General features: G+C 39.1%; 1 protein-coding gene across 3 annotated transcripts in view; it reads left to right on the top strand.

The window, feature by feature from the left end:
- Positions 1-608: 608 nt before the first annotated feature.
- Positions 609-20,814, top strand: part of TCF20 (transcription factor 20) — a 45,419-nt gene continuing 25,213 nt past the window's right edge. For all 3 annotated transcript variants that reach the window (XR_011600616.1, XM_070947129.1, XM_070947130.1), the window contains exons 1-2: positions 609-741; positions 11,202-16,829. Coding sequence is in view for 2 of the 3 variants with exons in the window: in XM_070947129.1 (XP_070803230.1) it covers positions 11,238-16,829 (5,592 nt within the window). In the remaining variant the exon portion in view is untranslated. The remainder of the gene's footprint in view (positions 742-11,201; positions 16,830-20,814) is intronic.

Below are 20,814 nucleotides of genomic sequence, written 5' to 3' on the forward strand. Positions count from 1 at the left end.
ATTTGGCCACTTCTGAGAACATCCAACAGATTCCAAAGTTTACCTTCCTGCGGCTCCAAATATAGGTTGGGTGAACCACACATTTTAGTGTTCTGTTCACAATTTCTTGGTGGCCTGAAGTTACTGAATGGGAAGTAGCAATTTCAGCCATATAATTGCAATCCATACTTGCAGTTTCATTCTCCAAAGCCGTAGTTCAAAGTTTTGCTTTCAAGTAATTCTGCGCTGAATGGAAAATGAAACGCATTACGCCGTTAATGTGTCCATAGAGGCGACAAAATGCCGTTTTCACAGTGTTTCCTCACAATCAACCGCTAGTGTACCGTAAACTTGCTTTCTCATTACCGACCGAGGTCCTCTTTTAATGGGCGCTGCCTCTTTAAATACTTGATCTAGAGGGCGGTGCCTGCTGCTCATTTTTTTTGTGCGCCTTTGAGGGAGGAACGCACGCACGCACGCACGCACACTCCACCCGCATCGCCCGCTGTCTTGTACTCCTCCCTTTTGCGCGCGCTCTCTCGCCCCTTCGTTATTGGCCCGGCTTTGTCAGCTGACCCTGTGTTATTTCCTGCGTGTGTGTCTCTGTGAGGGGAGAATGGAGAGACAAATCTTCGGTCTGTTACTGCGGAGCCGCTTCCGGACAGAAGCAGATTCCTGCTGCCCCACGCGCCACTGAAAAAAAATCTTGTCCACTCCGCGCTCCCCTCTGTGGGGGGGAGCGGGGAGGAAAACGAGGCTTGGGTAATGACTTCCATACGTTTAAAGCCGTCCTGCGGGCCTTGATGGAAGGGGCGGGGTGGGAGAAGGAGACGGTGCCAGGCAGTTTCTGGGCCGCAGCATCTGGGTCTCCTTCCCCCAACCTGTGGAGATGCCTGGACCAGGAACGCGGGCTACTAGAGTGGATCGGAAGTGGGGAGGCGGCCGAAAGTCCTTTATTTCAGCTAAATCCGCCCCTCGGGAGTTCCTTTACAGACCTTTCAGTTCCCTGTCATACTTCCGTGCTTGGTTCCTTAGACGTACGTACATCTCGAGAAGAAGAAAGGGGTCTGAGAGGAAAGTATAATGAAGAGATTCAAAGGTTTGATGTGGGAGGAAGAATAGTAAAATAGCTTTTCTTTCAGTAGTTGAGTCTCATTACTTTTCCTAATATTTTTCCCCCCTAAGGCAGTAGCCCTAGTCTTATGCACCAGTTGTAAGTTAAGCACTTGTATGCACTTCTATAAAAAATATTTGTGGATGTTTTTATAATGGCATTTACTAGTTATTATTTAAAAATACTAACTTCAAAAATAGTTTACCCCTCACATTTAGTTGCCTAGCTTTAACCATTACAACCATAGATCTGGTGTGGTTTTTTTTTTTTTCACACCGATCTGCAATGTTTGAATTAATAATATATCCCATGATTTTTGACACTACCATCCATCTGCACAAGATGAGTGGAGTCATGTCAAAGATTTAATGATTTAGTGTCGATACAGCAGAAAATATAGAGATATGGATGGATGAGTTTTCATGAATGGTAAAGTAGCTTTTAGGTGGTAGATATATGTGTAAGCAGTTTTTATGAGATTTAATAGCAATAGCACTTAGGCTTATGTACTGCTTCATAGTGTTTTACAGCCTCTCTAAGTGGTTTACAGAGTCAGCATATTGCCCCCAACAATCTGGGTCCTCATTTTACCAACCTTGGAAGGATGAGACAACCTTGAGCTGGTGAGGATCGAACTGCTGGCAGTCAGTAAAATTAGCCTGCAACACTGCATTCTAACCACTGCACCATCATGGCTGCTATTATTATTATTATTATTATTATTCCACTTTATAATTTGTTTAAAATATATACTCTCTTTGGTGAAGTAATATGACACTTCAATTGTAGATACTGTAGTTATATAATTGAGAACATAATTCACAATGGCAAACTATCATAAGCAAAGTGTGGCTTCAGTTTCTGTTCAGCTATAAAGCTGTGTTAGAATTCTTTATTGGCCAAGTGTGATTGGACACGCAAGGAATTTGTCTTTGGTGTATATGCTCTCAGTGTACATAAGGAGAATAAAATGCATTTATCAAGAATAAAAAGATTCAACACTTAGTGATAGTCAAGGTTACTAATAAGCTTATCAAATTGTACTAGGAAACAAAAACAATATAAATTGAAAGATACAAGAAACATAGTTATAGTAATAAGTGGAAAGAGATAGATACTAGTAAGGAAGAGAATAATAATAATACAGTCTTAGTAAATTATTTGACAGTGTTGTGGGAATTGTTAAGCAGAGTGATGGCATTCGGGGGGAAAAAACTGTCCTTGTGTCTAGTTCTGGTGTGCAGTGCTCTAGTATCATTTTGAGGGTAGAAGTTGAAACAATTTATGTCCAGGATGTGACGGGTTTGTAGATATTTTCACAGCCTCTTTTTGACTCATGCAGTATACAGATCCTCAAGCAGTTTGATAGCAATTGTTTTTTCTGCAGGTTTTTTTTTGCCATAATTGAACTTGAATTTCTTAATGAAAACCAGAATATTACTATACATGCCATGTATTTTGTATATAATGCTGCAGTTTTTGTGGAACTGTTTACTTGATCTTGCACGATGATGTCTTCAGCAGTTTGCTTGGCACTTTTTCATTTAGTCACATCATCTGCCAAATTCCTGTTCTCTCCTGTAGCACATAGTATTTTCCAAAAATTATTTTTTCTTTCCTTTTTGGATTTTGAGTAACCTAAACAATATACCGTAATATGATTCACGTTTTCCATCTAAGTAAGAAAGTCTGTGAATCCACTAAGGTCCAGAAGCAATTTGTAAAGGAGGCAGACATTACAGAACTCTTGGTGACCTAGTGGGGTGGCCTCCTGAGGGGTGGGGGATAAATCACTATCATTATCAGTAGTTTACTCTTTTTCCACATTGAGAAGTATCCATTACTTCCACCATTACTTCCACGTTGCCTATGCCTAGTTTCTTTATCTAGAACAAAGTCTAGCTGAAACCTATTAAGATTTGTCTTTGTTCTAGATAAAGAATTAGCAGAGAGAGCAGGACTAAGAATCAGTTCATATAGTAGCTATAACCCACCTTGATTCCCAGTGGCAATATTAGTTATGCATTTTGACCACACTGCTATGGAAAGTCTGTTCCTATCAGAAATATTGTTGCTATCACTGAGAAGCTAAGAACCTAGCTTAAAACTAGAGACTTCATACAGAGGAGGCTGAGAATTGTAGTGAAACTGTTGCTGTTCAAAGTATATGTAGAAAATGATAAAATTCATATTTGCTGCAGTTATTATTATTATTTATTATATTTGTATACTGCCCTTCTCCCGAAGGACTCGGGGCGGTGAACAGCCAGCAGATAAAATACAGAAAATACAAAAATTAAAACAATATTAAAAACCAATTAAATTAATTTGGCCCACAGTTAAAACACCCCCATATTAAAAACCCATAATTTAGCAATTTAAAATTAAAGCAATTTAAAAAATATGGTCAGTTAGCTGGCCTTAACGTGAGGTTGATTCTGTTTTTGTGCATAGGTGTGCTTTGACTTGTTGATTCCTGCTGACTGCTTGGACAAATCCCTGCAATTTTCTTGGCAAGGTTTCAGAAATAGTTTGCCATTGCTTGCTTCCTAGGGCTGAGAGAGAATGACTGGGTAAAGGTCACTCTCAGCTGGCTTTGTGCCTATGGCAGAACTAAAACTCCTGGTCTCCTGATTTCTAGCCTGCAGCCCTAATCACTATGCCAGACTGGGTCTCTGAGGTTAGTTCATAGCCACCTCTTAAATTTTCTTAGAAAATATATGTTGCTGAATATTTTATATTTGTAATTTTTCATCTGCATAATAATACATATTTCTGTATTTTACCCGTACAGTGTGAACTCTTGTTTATCAGATCACTTTTGTTCATTACAGTACTTTTAAGATATTTTCTCTGATGTTTTAGTTACTACATAACTCTGTAGTCTGTAAATTATTTTTATTGTTATAGGTAGTATTTGACTTATGACCACAGTTGGGACTGGAATCTCAGTTATTGAGGGACGTGGTTATTAATGAGATACCCATGTAAGTGCTTCGCGCAATGACCTTAATTGCAGAACTCCCAGTTGCAGTTTTTAAGCAATCTCTCAGATTGTTAAGTGGATGGAGTGAAAGGCTGCTTGTTGGGAGGATTTCAGTTTCATGTGAATCTGAAATCCTCCTGGCAGACAGCCCTTTCACTCTCAACATTCTTCAGCCCATCAAAGGATTTCCTCCATGCACGGAAGGGAAATCCTTCATGGGACTGCAGGAATGGAGCTGAAATCTTGATTTTGGCTCCTGGAGCTCACCAAGGGATTTCAGCTCCCCTTCATTCTCTCTGTTTGCAACCTTCCCTTCTGGCTTCCCCATTGACTTTCTGATAATCATAGGCCACTTAGCAACTGGTTGTAAATGTAAGGCAATTACCAAGCATCTGAAGTGCAGTCATATGACAGGTATGTGATGATTTATGACAGTCAGGTGGTAAAACATTCTTTCTGAGTCTCTTAACTTTGGACAGTTGAGGACTACCTGTATGTGAAGGAATGGGAAACTTGGATTTCATATTTGCAACATTCCCAGTAAAATTTGGCCTACTTACTTCACAACAGTGGCACATAATTAACTCAGGCATGTTTTGTCTGCTCAATATGGACCAGATGTTTTGGGTGCTTCCAAGAAACCTGAAATGCTTTTGTTTTGGATGGAATCGATATCTAAAACTTAATCCATATTATATTTCTATCAAAAACTAAAGAATAATTCCAGAGTTGATATAACAGCATTTAGAGTTTCTGTTTTAAAGAATTGAATATTATATAGTAATTGCTGCCCTTAAAAATAATTAAATTGGTTTCAGTGGATTTAAGTTTAAAATTGATTCATCAAAGGTTTTTATTTCGAGTCTACACCCCAAAGAATTGCCATGTGATTTTCTTGGTTGTCAGTGTAAAAAATATGAGTCATTGACTCATGTGATTTGGTCTTGTAAGTCATTGACATCTTTTTGAAATAACATATTAATGTATGTAACTAGATTTGTAGAGAAATCTTTTAATGTTAAAGATGTTAATGTATTGAATTATTCCTCATTCACACATATACACACGTGTGTGGGTGTAAGGGCAGCAACATGATGGAGATTTTAATAAGTAATTTATCTTAAAGATGAAATTTACTGTAAAATAAATACCTTGATGTTTATTTTTGTTCAGTTTTTTTACCAGTTACAATTATTTATTGCTGTTTTTGTACTATGGAGGGTTTTTTTCTTTTGCATATGTAGATGATGCGCTAAATCTGTTTGCTGACATGATATGTCCAAAACAGTGCTATTGGAGAGATATGAAATGGTATGAGAATGATGACATAAACTTATATTTTGAGAATGGATCATCCCAAACAATAGAAGTCAGTATGGTCAATATTACGGAGTAGTTGTTTAATATTATAGGGTGCAAGTACTGATAAAAGGGTATCATCTAATTTTTATTAAATTTCATTAAATTATGATATTGCAATAAGTGTTGTTCAAAAATGAACTTGAAATTGTAGTACACTAATAACACAGTATTTTCTACTTTTGCATATTCAGTTTTACCTTTTTTGCTGGAGGTTTGAAGTTGAATCTTTTATGGGGACTAGGATTTTTACCATTTAGTATACTAGTTTATTTCTTGGTTTGGTGTATTTCGATTTCCCCCCATTTTCTCTATCATTTAAAATTGAGGAAGAGGAAGGATCGGGGGGGGGGGGGGAAGGAAAATTTTATTTGTTAGATTTTATTTGCTTCCCTAACCCTAACCCTATCCAGATAGTTATGTTGCAGATAGATAATTTCGGGGAAGAAAACTATCTATCCCAGGAATATTTTGGGATTCTTAAAAAATAATATATATACTTACAAATCAAGAAATTTAATTCCTAAAGTTTTTTTCATGACAAATAACAACTAAGTTCTTGGAAACTGTTAGTTTTAGCAAACATATGACAGAGATAGATAATGTTAAAATTTATACTTGAGTAGTCAGATATTTGGGCTCTAGAGCAGGTTTAGTTGTGCATTCCAGGAATTTGAATAATAATAAAAGAGGTATTACATCAGGGGTGAAATGCTCCCAGTTTGGACTGGATCGTCTGATCAGGTAGTGATGGCGACGGGTGGTTCGGAGAACCGGTAGCAAAAAATCCCTGCGCCCCCCCCCCCCATGCCCAGCTGAGCCGCCTGATCATTAGAGGCTGTTTTTTTTTACTTTTAAAAGCGTTTTTTCTACAATCTCTTCAGCTGAAAAAATGCTTTTAAAAGTAGTTTTAAAAAAAGCCTTTGATGATTGCATGGCTCAGCTGGGATTGTCAGAGGCTTCTAAAAGCATTTTTTTCTGCAACCTTTCCGGCTGAAGAGGTTGTAGGGAAAAAAAAATGCCTTTAAAAGCTTCTGGCGATCCCAGCTGAGTTGCTTAATCGACAGAGGCTTTTAAAAGCATTTTTTTCTGCAACCTCTTAAGGTTGTAGAAAAAAATGCTTTTAAAAGTAAAAAAAAAAAGTTGGCCACGCCTACCCAGTCACATTATATCTCCCCCACCAAGCCATGCCCATAGAACCAGTAGTAACAAATTTTAGATTTCACCCCATCTTACATGTTTTTAAAAATATAATATCTTCCATGTGTATCTATTAATTAGCCACGTGTGACTGAAAGGCCTCTTAATAAAGGAAATGACCTTTGGTTTTTTTATCATTTATAGTTATTCCTCTATACAGCAATAGACAAGGCAAGAAAATTATTTTTGCTGCGGCTAGTTAAGATTATTGAGGTATTTGCAACATTAGTTGCATAAAGAAATTGCAGCGGATAAACCTTCCAGTTTAGGGGATGAAGCATTTTTAAAATCAAAATTGGCCAATGTATTGATGTGGAATTACTCATTTATCCACATGTGTAATTTATTTTTGTTGTCCCTTTCTTTTCTGGCTTGGTGTTGCAGTTTACTCATTGCACTAACTCTCATATTCTGATTTGTCATAGTATGTGAGGTAAGCTAGTGAGATTTCCCTAAAAGCTAAAGTGTACTTTTCTGATTTTTCTTCACCAATTATAATCAGTTCCTTCTAGTCCCTGTTTTCTGCTTTTTTCTTTTTTTTTCTTTCTTTTGCTTTCTCAAGTTTGTTTATTTTTTTTTTTAATCTCACCTTTATTATTGCTCTCTTTCCTGCATCTTCTTTTCCACCTTTTTATTCCTTCAGGGAAAACAATGTCACTGATTATAGACTATTGGGAGAATGGTAAAAAGTGTTTTTCTAACCAGTGGCAACAGTGATAAAAGCAGCCATATTAAATTGACATTTCAATAAACAGTAGTAACTGCAAGAATATCACCATTTAAAGCAGTAACGAAAAAAAGTCAATAGCAGCTACTAGTTGCTTTGGATGAACTACATCAGTGTGTGTGTATGTGTGAGGGGGAGTAGTAGTGATGTTTAGGGTTCATATTTTTTACTTGTGAAAAATATGATCTGTGTAGTGCCTGATTACAAATATTAAAACCTTAAGCAGTCTTGTTGCTTTTATCTTCTCAGTGCTAATTTTTAAAATAAAATTATGCAGTCTGTTGTAACTTTGGGAAGTATTATTTGTTATTATTAGTTTATTTGTTAAAGTCCATATTATCCTTCCACTGGTAGTCCGTGAGAAAATTTTGTGGTCCGCGATGCACCCGGGTGGAGGAGCTGCTCCGGGATGAGCAATAGTCAGTCCTGTGACTAGAGCTCTGGAATATGGGACTGGCCAGGCATGGTGGGGCTGTAAATCTCAGCTGTAGAGGGAGATTCATGCAACTTGCAACTTTGCAGCGCAGTCCTCACCAGCCGGAATGAGATAATGGTGCAAGGTTGAGTGGTGGTGCAGGTGGGCCAAAGCAACGGGTGGCGGGAACCCCGGATTGTTTCTTCCCCCTGCTGTAGCTTCCTGTCAGCTGAACCCACCAGTGGTTGTCCCCCACTCCTCGCCCTCCCTTCCCAGTCACTCATCACCTGGCAAGGGAAGGGCGGGGGATGGAGATTCTCTCCGTATTCCAGAGCGGGAGCGAAGCTTTGTCTCTTGCTGGCATTTCTTCCGGCCCTTGTTGGTGCTCTATGCACCTCTGTTTCTCGGGGAGATGCTTGACTTTCTCTCAGCCCCAAGACACTGGCTGACCCATGAGATGAGAGAGAGAAAGTGAATGAGAGAGAGAGAGAGAAAGCGTGGAAAAGAGAGAGAGAAAGGGGGAGAGAGATCAGAGAGAAAGGGGAAAGAGAGATGAGACAGACAGAAAGAGGGGGGAGAGAGAAAGAGAGAATGAGAGAAAGGGAGGAGAGAGAATGAAAGAAAGACAATTAAAGAGAGAAAGACAGAATGAAAGAAAGAATTAGAGGTGGAGAGAGAAAGAGAATGAAAGAGAGAGAATGAAAGAGAGAGACAGAATGAAAGAGAAAGAGAAAGAGAAAGAAAGAGAGAGAGAGAAAGAGAAAGAGAAAGAGAAAAAGAAAGAGAAAAAGAATGAGAGAGACAGAATGAGAAAGAATGAAAGAGAGAGAAACAGAATCAGAGAGAGAAAGAAAGAGAATGAGAGAGAGAAAGAGACAGAATGAAAAAGAGAGAAAGAGACAGAGAGAATCAGAGAGAGGGAGAGAATGAAAGAGAGAAAAAGACAGAGAATGAAAAAGAGAGAAAGAGACCGATCGAATGAAAGAGAAAGAAAGAGACAGAATCAAAAAGAGAAAGGGAGAGAGAGAGACAGAAAGAGAGAAGGGAGAGTGCCTGAAGGACTCCATCCCGTCACTGAGAGTCCAGGCGCTTCAGCAAGCGGCGCACTGGATTCGTATTAGTGGTCTGCGGGATTTAAAATTATGAACTTGGTGGTCCCTGAGGTCCAAAAGGTTGAGGATCACTGTTCTAGTGTTTAATTCTAGCCTTAGCTGCTTATAACAATTCAAATATATTATTCCAACAATAAAACACTTAAACAAGGTAATTGGAACTGGAATTTCCATTGGTAAGCAATAGGATGATAAAATGCAACATCAAGGATCGCACCATTTACCAATGGAAATTCTGTCAACTTCACTTCAAGTTGTTGTGAAGTGAATCACTACAGGTAGTTAAACAAAGATGTCATATGACCACGACTTCTTGGCAGCTTGCCTTACTTTGCTTGTAGAAAGTCAGCAAACATCTGATCATGTGACCACAGGATGCTGCAACATAATTGTGAGTCAGGTTCCCAGATCGTGATCACATGATTACATGCAATGCAAGTACAAGGACCAGTCATAAATACCACTTGTTCATCACTGTCATAAATTTGAACAGTTGCTGAATGAATGGTTGTTAAATGAGGATCACCTGTAAATGAATTTGATATATAACATTTAAATTGAAAGCCATCTTGAATATTCATTTTGAACGTATAAGATTAAAAAAAAGGTAGAATGTTATTATGGGTAGAAGATATTGTTGGGTTCCTCTATTTCTCATAATGTAATTTAATTTATTTTTAACTTTAATTTGTTTAGAAACTGGGTTTAGACCAGAACCCTTGAACTATATAAAATAGATGTGGCATATTTTATGCAGCTTCTTAAATAGCAATAGCACTTACACTTATCAAGTTTTACAGAGCTTTACAGCCCTCTCTAAGCATTTTTACAGAGTTACTATATTGCCCTCAACAATTTGGGTTCTCATTTTACTCACCTCAGAAGAATGGAAGGCTGAGTCAACCTTGAGCCTGGTGAAATTTGAACTGCCAAATTGCAGGCAGCTGGCAGTCAGCCAAAGTAGCCTGCAATACTGCACTCTAACCACTGTGCCACCATGGCTCATAAGTCTGAATGGAAGCAAAGCATAGCTTTTCCCAGAGTCTTGTAACTTGATTTTTCCAATCTATCAGTGGAGCACCTATTCCATTGTAACCAAGTTCATTCATTTTGCTACTGGTCATCCTCTTCTCAAAGTAGATTAATTTGATCTTGGTCATTTGCGCTTTAAGTGAGAATTCTGCATTTATTTGTTTGATAACCCATTTGCTTGTTTTCTTGGCTCTCCATGCTATTCTTGGGAGTCTTCTCCTGCACGAGCATTCAAAAGCATATATTCTATTTTACAGTAGTCAACAGCTCTGGAATTCTCGAGTATCTCCCATCCAAGCGTTAACACTCTTCGCTTCTGGAATCAGCCAAGTTTGGTCAAGTTCTGGTCCCTAAAGATTGTTGAGGAAGTAAATTAATTGGTTATTCAGTTACATATTTGATTTGATTTCGCTAGCAGGTCTTAGAACAATTTTAATTGTTTAGTGACTTAGAACAAATTATAGCTTTTGATGAACATATGCTTAAATCAGATTGCATTCCTATATTTGAAGATAAACATAACCTGAATTAAATATTTATAAAGTCATAGGGAAGCATTTTGAAAGTATTCAGCTATTTTACATTAAATTTGTTTTGCTTAAATTGAAATTTGGTTTATGTGCTCCACCTTTTATATTTAGATTTTTAACTCTGCTAGGTGCATGGATGTGTACAAATATTAATATTTCTGTTTATGTGATATTATTATTTGAATTTTGGGACAGTGGAAAACTGGGAATATAAGAATCTTCCATAAAATCCAAAAGCACCATTGATGACGTCTCACTTGTAATTTTAAGTTATGCTCAACCTGGTGATAATTTTTCTGGAGCTGTAAGTCACTTCATAAAAGATGGTATTTACTTCTTGATAAATATTGATGTACATTCTGTATTTTTCACACCATAGGTACTTGTGTATTCAAACCAGATAAATATTTTAAAACTATTTCAAAGTTTCTCCAGGTCAAATATCCTCTGCTGTGAGATATTATTGTAAGCAGTATAGAATTGCTGTTGGGGCTGGAGTCATTCTGATATCTGTCACAGCAGCTCTAACGTGGTATAGGTGGAAAGTAACTAATAAAAACAATCTTACAAAATGTTCTTACAAAATATAGTCATTGTCATCCTATTCTGTTTCCATAGCAGAAATTCATGCTCTTGATTTCCTGAGGGGAAAACAATACTAAGTCAGTTAGTTGATAATATGTATATTTCTGTGACTTGGGGGATGTGAACTGGTTTGCTCATTTATTTATCTTTTTTCTTTTTCAGGCAGGCTGTTAAGCTGTCAATACGCAGCTGAACAGCATGCAGTCCTTTCGGGAGCAGAGCAGTTACCACGGAAACCAACAGAACTACCCACAGGAAGTACATGGTGCATCCCGGCTAGAGGAATTTAGCACTCGCCAGCAAGCTCAGATGTTTCAGAGCTTTGGAGGAGGTGGCAGCACTAGTGGACGGCGTGAAGCAACAGGAAACTCTGCATCTATGGGTAGTGAAAGCTCTGGACATCAGAGTTATCAAGGTTTCAGAAAAGAAGCAGGAGAATTCTATTATATGGCTTCCAGCAAGGATCCTGCAGCAGGAGGAGGGCAACAGCTTCCTCAGCGTAGGCCTTCTGGACCAGTACAAAGCTATGGACCACCCCAAGGCAGCAGCTTTGGGAGTCAGTATGGAAGTGAAAGTCACGTGAACCAGTTTCAAACACAACACTCGTCACTTAGTGGAGTAACACATTATCAGCAGGACTATACTGGTCCTTTCTCCCCTGGCACTGCTCAATACCAGCAGCCAACATCTAGCCAACAACAGCAACAAGTGCAGCAAATGAGGCAACAGCTCTATCAATCTCATCAGCCTTTACCACAGGCCTCTAACCAATCTGCCTCTAACACACCTCATTTGCAGTCAATTCAGCGCCCTTCAAATCTGCCTTCATCTACTTCTAGCTATCCATTAAGAATGGGTCAGTATAGTCAGCACTATCAGCCTCCTGTTTCTTCCTCTTCTTCATTTCCTTCTCCTCAACGGTTTGGTCAATCTGGACAGAACTATGATGGTAATTATACTGTGAATGCTGGTTCACAGTATGAAGGACATGCTGTTGGTTCAAGTGCACAAGCTTATGGGACTCAGTCAAATTACAGCTTTCAGACACAGCCAATGAAAAACTTTGAGCAGTCAAAGTTGACCCAAGGGAGTCAACAGGCACAAGGACAGGGACAACAGGCACAACAACAACAACAACAACAACAGACTCCTTCGCAACATGTAATGCAGTATTCAAATACTGCTTCCAAACTGTCTCTTCAAAGTCAAGTGGGGCAGTACAATCAAGCTGAGGTCCCTGTGAGATCACCCATGCAGTTCCATCAGAATTTTAGTCCTATATCTAACCCGTCACCAGCTGCCTCTGTGGTTCAGTCTCCAAGCTGCAGTTCCACACCATCTCCTCTCATGCCAAGTGGTGAGAATCTTCAATGTGGACAAAGCAACATTCCAGTAGCATCTAGAAACCGCATTTTACAAATGATGCCTCAGCTTAGTCCAACACCATCCATGATGCCAAGCCCCAGTGCTCAGGGTGCAGGATTCAAAGGATTTGGGCTTGAAGGCTTGCAAGAAAAAAGACTTACAGATCCAGGACTAAGCAGTTTAAGTGCCCTGAGTAGTCAAGTAGCTAATCTTCCCAATACAGTTCAGCACATGTTACTCTCAGATGCTTTGGTGCCTCAAAAGAAAAGCTCCAAAAAATCATCAAAAAAACCAGAGAGCTGCACAAACTCAGAAGGTTCCTCTCAAGCAGAAGAACAGCTTAAGTCTCCATTAGCAGAGTCCATTGATGGTGGCTGTTCCAGTAGTTCAGAAGATCAAGGAGAAAGGGTGAGACAATTGAGTGGTCAGAGCACCAGTTCTGACACCACTTATAAGGGGGGTAATTTAGAGAAATCTCAGTCATCACCAGCACCGCTATCTCAAAATGAACCTGCAAAAATCACTACCAGCTCTGCAATTGAGGAAGAAGCAGCCTCCCCTCCTGATGGAAAAGAAGCCTTGATTTCTGTGGAGGTCCCCCCAAAGATCAATGAAAAGACAGTTGGCGTGATAGTCTCCAGAGAAGCTATGTCAGGAAGAGTGGAAAAATCAAGTGGACAGGATAAATCTCAACAAGATGATACTTCTACAAGTGCTCAAGTATTGCCTTCTGCCTCTGCAGTGAAAGAGACTAGTCTTGTAGGAGCTCAGCAAGAGTCACAAGGCGGAAATAAAGGAAGCAGAACTGGGGACAGCAGCACTAATCATAATGAAGATGGAAACAATCCACCTGGTCATGCTGCTATTAGCTCTAGTTTTTCAAGCAGAACAGAGCCTTCTAAATCCCCTGGTAGTTTGAGGTACAGCTTCAAAGATAGTATTGGGGTTAATATGCAAAGAACTTCTGGTACCTTTTCACAATATCCTTCAGGTCAGGATAAAGGGGAGTTTTCAGTGCATAGTGAGCGAAAGGGCAGGAATGAAAAATTTCCTAGTCTATTGCAGGAGGTTCTGCAAGGCTATCACCATCATCCTGATAGGAGGTATTCTAGAAATGCCCAAGATCAGCATGGAATCAGTGGAAACTTAGAAAGTAGCATGAGACCCAATGTTCTGGTTAATCAAACAAATGAACTAAGTAACAGAGGCCTTTTAAATAAAAGTATTGGATCTCTTATGGAAGGTTCACACTGGGGACACTGGGATAGAAAATTAAGTGGCAGTACAGCTGAGATGAAACAGATAAATTTGGTAGATTATCCTATACCTAGAAAGTTTGACTTAGAGTCTACGGCTCATGAAGCTGGAGGAGTCTCTGAGAGAAGATCAGTTATTTGTGATATATCACCTTTGAGGCAGATTGCTAGAGATTCTGGGCCACATTCTGGAGGGCATATGAGTACTGATGGCAGGAGTGGAAGAAGTGACCGTCTGACTTCTGGTTTAAATCAGTCAGTCATCCTCCCTGGTGGCCTCGTAGCCATAGAAGCCAAACTAAAGTCTCACAGTGGGCAGATTAAAGAAGAGGATTTTGAACCTAAGACCTCTGCCAACATCAACAACAAAAAATCAGGAGATCATTGTCACCATGCCAGTTTTAAACATGAATCTTTCCGAGGGAATGCTAGCCCTGGAGCTGCAACACTTGATTCTGCATCAGACTATCTGCTACAACAGGATAGCCGAACAACACAGATGAGACGAGGACCTAGCAGAATAGGAAGCAGCCGGGAAGGAATGAGAGGTAAATCTCCCTCTCAATTTCATGATCTGGCAGATAAGTTAAAGATGTCACCTGGAAGAAACAGAGGTCCGGGGACAGATCTTCACCAGATGAATCCACATATGGTGCTTTCTGACAGGGTCAACCGGAGTTCCTTACATACTTCTTTCTCTTCAAATTCTGAAGGTTCATCTTTGGCTTCAGCATATCATGGTAATTCCCGATCCCACGTTTATGGTGATCCTAATCAAGGACTGAATTCCCAGTATCACTATAAAAGACAGCTATACCATCAACAACAAGAGGATTATAAAGATTGGAGTAGCAGCTCTGCTCAGGGTGTGATTGCTGCAGCTCAGCATAGGCAGGAAACAGCTAGAAAGAGCCCAAGACAGCAACAATTCTTAGATAGAGTAAGGAGTCCTTTAAAAAATGACAAGGAGGGAATGATATATCTCCATTCTGGTTCTTACCATGACGTGGGGTGCCAAGAAACCAGCCGTTGTCTGTTGGGGGGTGAAAGCACTCTTCAGAATAAGTGTGTGGAAATTAAACACATGAATCAAAAGATTCAGCAACATGAATCAGGTTGGGATCTTTCCCGTCAGTTAACCCCTGGAAAGAACAGTGGCTCTCTAGGGACAACAAGTCAGAAGAGATTTATTTCACAAAATAGTGATACACATAGGCGTGATGATGTTGGTGATGTACTTAAATCTGCCAATGCCATGGTAAGAATTCCTGGCCAAGAAGATCAATCTCCTCAAAATCCTTTAATAATGAGAAGGCGAGTCCGCTCATTCATTTCTCCTATTCCAAGCAAAAGGCAGTTGCAGGAAATGAAAACCAGTGGGATTGATGACAAAGGACGCATACTCCCTTCATCCAAGGATGGAGTTGATAAAACTCTCAATTCTTATGCCCATTCCTCTCAAAACCAAGATGTTGGCAGATCATTCTCAAAAGGAGAATCATCTAAGAATCTTCCAAGTCCTGATAATAGAAACTGTTCTGGTGTTTCCATCACAAGCCCAGCTAAAACAAAAATTCTTCCCCCACGAAAGGGTCGGGGATTAAAGTTGGAAGCTATTGTTCAAAAAATCACCTCTCCCAGTGTTAGGAGGAGTGCATCTTCAAATTGTGCTGAGGCTGGTGCAGATGCAGTCACTCTTGATGACATTCTGTCTCTGAAGAGTGGCCGCCCAGACAGTGGGAATGTGGCCAATCATGAATTAGGAGAAGAAAATATAAAAGTAGAAGTGTTAGATCGAGAAAATCAAGTACTGACCAATGAAATTTCTCGGACAATATCTTCTGAAGATTGGCGTGATGATGGAGATGAGATTGTGAAAAAAGAGGTTTCTGAACATGTCACTGTTGGCAAGGACAGTTCAGTGCCTGTCTTGATTCCAGCATCTTCGCAGAAATCTGTTGGGCAAGTAAGAATAGATGGATCAGTAAATTTTTCTGAATCAAAATCAATTCCGGCAACTAATATTTTGGCTCCTGAAACAAGTGTAAAGCCAGAAGAAAAAGATGGAGGTATCATTATGACACCCAAGTCAGATCCCTTTCCTCCAAAGGGATATTTCCCTTCTGGTAAGAAGAAGGGAAGACCTATCGGTAGTGTAAACAAACAAAAGAAGCAGCAACAATTACCGCTTCCATTAGTGCCAGAAGCAGTGCAGCTATCAGAGGAGGCAGTAGACAGTGAACCAAAACCTAAGAGACAGCGAAGGGAGAGGAGGAAAAGTACAGCACAACCACGAAAGCGGAAACCAAGACGAGCTGCTCCCATTGTGGAGCCTCAAGAACCAGAAATCAAACTAAAATATGCTATTCAGTCTCTTGATAAAACTGATACTAGGAATAAATCTTTTTTCCCATACATTCATGTGGTAAACAAATGCGAGCTAGGTGCTGTATGCACAATAATTAATGCAGAAGAAGAAGAGCAGAATAAATTGATGAGGGGTCGAAAAGGACAGAGGTCATCAACGCCACCACCTAGCAATGTTGAGAGTAAAGTACTGCCTACTTCCTCTTTTATGCTACAAGGTCCTGTTGTAACAGAGTCGTCTGTTATGGGCCATCTTGTCTGTTGCCTTTGTGGCAAATGGGCCAGCTACCGCAATATGGGTGATCTCTTTGGACCTTTCTACCCGCAAGATTATGCAGCCACACTGCCTAAGAACCCCCCTCCTAAGAAGTCCACAGAGATGCAAAACAAGATCAAAGTACGACATAAAAGTCTGTCTAATGGTTCCAAGACTGACACAGAGGAAGAAGAAGAGGAGCAAGAGCAAAAAGAACAGAGAAGCCTGGCTGCCCACCCACGTTTTAAAAGACGACATCGCTCTGAGGACTGTGCTGGGACTTCTCGGTCACTTTCAAGAGGCACCGCTTGTAAAAAAGCAACCACTGAGGGTGGCAGTGTTGGTGAAAATCCTTCTTCAGACTCTAAACCCCCCATACCTACTTCTGAAGGTGGTCCTGAGTTGGAGCTACAAATTCCTGAACTACCTCTTGATAGCAATGAATTTTGGGTCCATGAGGGCTGTATTCTCTGGGCCAATGGAATTTACCTAGTCAGTGGCAGGCTTTATGGGCTGCAAGAAGCTGTGGAAATAGCTAAAGAGATGGTGAGTACTATATATAAACAATCAAATGTGTCTTTTACAACTATCATGATATTTATTACATTCTAATTCTCTTCTTTTGCCATGTCTTAAACATATTGGTGTTTCCCTAGAGTCAGGAACGATTAGCACATAAGTGCCAGGGGAACTTTTACCTTTAAACATATTGGTGCCACTGTAATTTTATGGATTGTTTATATGAGCCAATCTCATAATTTTACATTATTCAGAATTATTTTGGCTTGAAATTCATAGAATCATTTTATGCTGTGATTATTGTATTCTTATTAGGCTATACATTTCCTTAAACAAATTATATTGCTGGGCTTAATGCTTGTAAAAGATAACATTTCCTTTTGGTCACATTGCATTTTTGTAATGATAATGATATGAGCACGTGGTAATGTACAGGTAATCCTCATCTTACAACCACAATTGAACCCAACATTTCTGTTGCTAAATGAGACAAGTGAGTTTTGCCCCATTTTATGACCTTCCTTGCCTTCCTTGCTTTTTTCAGTGTCATTGTAGCTTTGAATAGTCACTAAATGAACTGTTGTAAGTCGAGGATTACCTGTACTCCTCAAAAAAGTATAGATATGATTGCCATTGAAATATATTTCTAGTCTACCTTGCAACTCTGTAAATTCTTGGTGGTCTCACATCTTAATAATAACCAGAACTGGTCCTGCTTAGTTTAGATCAACCAAGTTTAGTTAATGGGAGTCACTTAACAGGTCTTAATAATCTGATACTACAAAGAGGCATTTGTTGTTGGCATATTAAAAACTTCTTCATTATTTCTCAGACTTTTTTTTTCAAATGATAAAATTGTGAAAGAAATGTATTTTATAAGATAAAGTTTAGATAAGATAAAGTTTAGATAAGATCTAAAGATAAAGAAAAGCAAATTATTTGCCGGAAGATACCTTTAGATTATCAAAGGATTTAATTCAACTAGTTTCTATTTAATCCTGTCATTTGAGGGTAATTTTGCATTTTTCATTACTTGAAATTAAGTTTGGCTTGGGTGACTTTGTGAGTCTGTGTGTATACAGCCACATGCTTTATCTTTTCTTCTCCAGAGGGTTGGGTTTTTAAAATCCCAAACATTCATTGATCTGCAAAAGATAGATTTTGTTAGCTTTCTTTCTTGTACAAACACTTTTTTTTCCAGATTCTAGATCTATCCAGATAATAGCCAGGGTGGAAGAGAGAATATATTTAAAAATCAGGTAATGCAAATGACATCTTGAGGTAATAAAGGCAAACTTGCAAGGACTTTTGAACTCTTGTGCTGTCAAGATGTTGTTTGTTATAGAAGGTGAATGGGAGGCTATTGTGCTGTAGCTGTTTCTTAGCTTGTCTAATAGTTTATGCTTTAGAAGTAAAGAGATTTTCATTGCACATTTTAAGAGATTTTAAGACATTTTAGGAGATTGCTATTCTGGACTGTACGTACTTTCTTCCATTCATACTGAGACATTTTTTCTTTCTTTGGCTGGAAAAATTAGATTTACTGTGTATTTGCTGGTTTGCTTTTGAGTGTGCACTTCTTACTTAATTATACATTTTTGTTATTTTAAATTTATTTATTCATCAATTTTATATGGCCACCATTCTCACAAAACAAGTGACACAAAGTGATGTACAATATGGCTAAAAACTATATATGCAAAATTATAATTATTATTATGGTTCATTGCACAGTCAGCTGGCTGTTTAGATTGGATTTGGCATTTTTATCCACCTATTGAATCCTTCCCAAGGACCTGGGTAGATAGATGATTTTTGACGATATTAAAGATATCATTGCAGGATGTAAGCTGTTCCAAGTAAAGCTGCCTTTTGCAGTTGACGGATGGTCAAGGTTATAAGAGAAATATTAGACAAAGACCAGATTGTTAATAACAATGCAACTACCTCAGTATCTCACCAGTCCCCTGGGTTACCCAGACCTGTTCGCATAACCAAATTTTGAAGGATGTCTAGAAAATCAGCATGGATGGAGTCAGCCTCATTTCATTAAACATAAAGTCTAGCAATGATTGCTCTTTTCACTCATGTATGAATGTAAATCAGTACTAAAAGTGTAATATTAATAATTATGGAATGTGTGTTCATGACAGTATAGCCAAAGGACTACTGCTTGATATCTTTAATTGTGGTAAGATTCATACTTACTAATAGAAATGTAGTGTTAAATTCATATTGGAAAATTGAATTGTCATTACTATTTCTCCTAGGACAATACAAAGGTTGAGAAATTAATATAACTACTACTATGTATCTGAACACTAATAGTTCTATCCTTTCAGAAATGGGTTGGTACAGTGGAATTTAGATGATTACTCTTTTCAGTATTTTCACTGTTGTCAGTACAGGACAAAGTTGAGGAGAAAAGCAGAATGCTATGAAAAATGATGTAAGTAGTTCAAAGTCAGAAGTTACTGATAAAGACAAATAATTAAATTTAAAAAGTAGCTGCAACTACATTTATATTTGCATTATCAGGAAACTTTGAATTTCCACAAATTAGTCAAACTATAAAAGTTGGAGAATACCACAGAAGGAAGCCAGCTCATTCATATTGAAAAACATTGCTGGACTTGTGGGCTCATGGAAAAAATCCTGTTATTGTGCATTCTCCATATAAACAAATTTCTAAAAACGCTAATATTTATTTTTTTACATATTTACTTTGCACAAAACCTGGTAAATTTTGTGTCTAAAACTTTTACACTGATACAATTGTATGTTAATAGTCAAATGAAGACTGTTGTCATGTTTTCTCATATATTATTGAAAGTGTTTTTTAATCCATGGGAATTATTTGATTGTTTAAGCATTCACTTAGACATTCATTTAAGCATATAATATTTTTTTCTTCTTCTGTCATATCAAATTCTTGAAGACTACCTGGACAAGTCCCTACAGTTTTCTTGGCAAGGTCCTTCAGAAGTGATTTGCTATTGTCCTTTTCCTAAAACTGAGAGAAAGTGACTGGCCCATGATCACCCAACAGGCTTTGTGCCTAAAGTGAAACTAGAACTCATGGTCTCCTGGTTTCTAGCCCAATATCTTAACTATTACACCAAACCAGCTCTGAGGCATGTAATAGTATGGCTTTAATCAAATAGCAAAAGAAAAATATTAATTTAAAGTTTTGTTGTTGTTGCTGCTGTTTTGCATTATGATTTTGCATCAGGCAATAATATATGAGATACCTGCAATTCTGTCTCCAATTCTCAGGGCTATTTCTTTTGAGTACTGCTTTTAGAACTCTTTCTGTTGTATGCTGCATTGGATTTGCAATTACTTCATTTCTGTCTTTGGGGCAACTGATTTGGGAATCAATATTGCTACTGGTTCAGTACAGGGGTGAAATGCTACCGGTTTGGACCAGTTCAGGAGAACCGGTAGCGGAGATTGGGGCTAGTTCGCTGAACCGGTAGCAATTGCTGGCTGGCCATGCCCCCAAACCGGTCCATGGCCCACAGCCCTGCCATGCTTCCTTGCCTCCAAACTCATTGTTTGGAGCGTCAGCGATCTAAGGAAATGTCTTCCAATTCTTCAAGATTGACTTTAAGAGCGCTGAGAAGCCGACAGCAAAAGTAGTGGCAGCGGGGGTGACAGGGGCATCTGTGGGTGTCCCTCTGCGGTCCTCCTCTCCCAGGTGACAGCCAGGGCTTTGCTGCCTCCTCTTTTCCTCAAAGGGGCGGTGTCTGCCTCCAAGTCCTTGCAGAGGGACACACACACACACACACACACACACACACACACACACACACACACACGCCCCTGTCTCCCCCGCTGCCACTACTTTTGCTGTCGGCTTCTCAGCGCTCTTAAAGTCGATCTTGAAGAGCTGGAAGACCTTTTCTTAGATCGCTGCCAAACTAATTATTGGCAGCGTCAGCGATCTAAGGAAATGTCTTCTTACACTTTCTCCTCCCCATTCTCCCCCTCGTTTTTCCATTTCTGTGCC

The sequence above is a fragment of the Pituophis catenifer genome, unplaced genomic scaffold (assembly GCF_029215685.1).
Source record: "Pituophis catenifer annectens isolate HBS135680 unplaced genomic scaffold, rPitCat1.0.hap2 SCAF_7, whole genome shotgun sequence".
Taxonomy (NCBI): Eukaryota; Metazoa; Chordata; class Lepidosauria; order Squamata; family Colubridae; genus Pituophis; species Pituophis catenifer.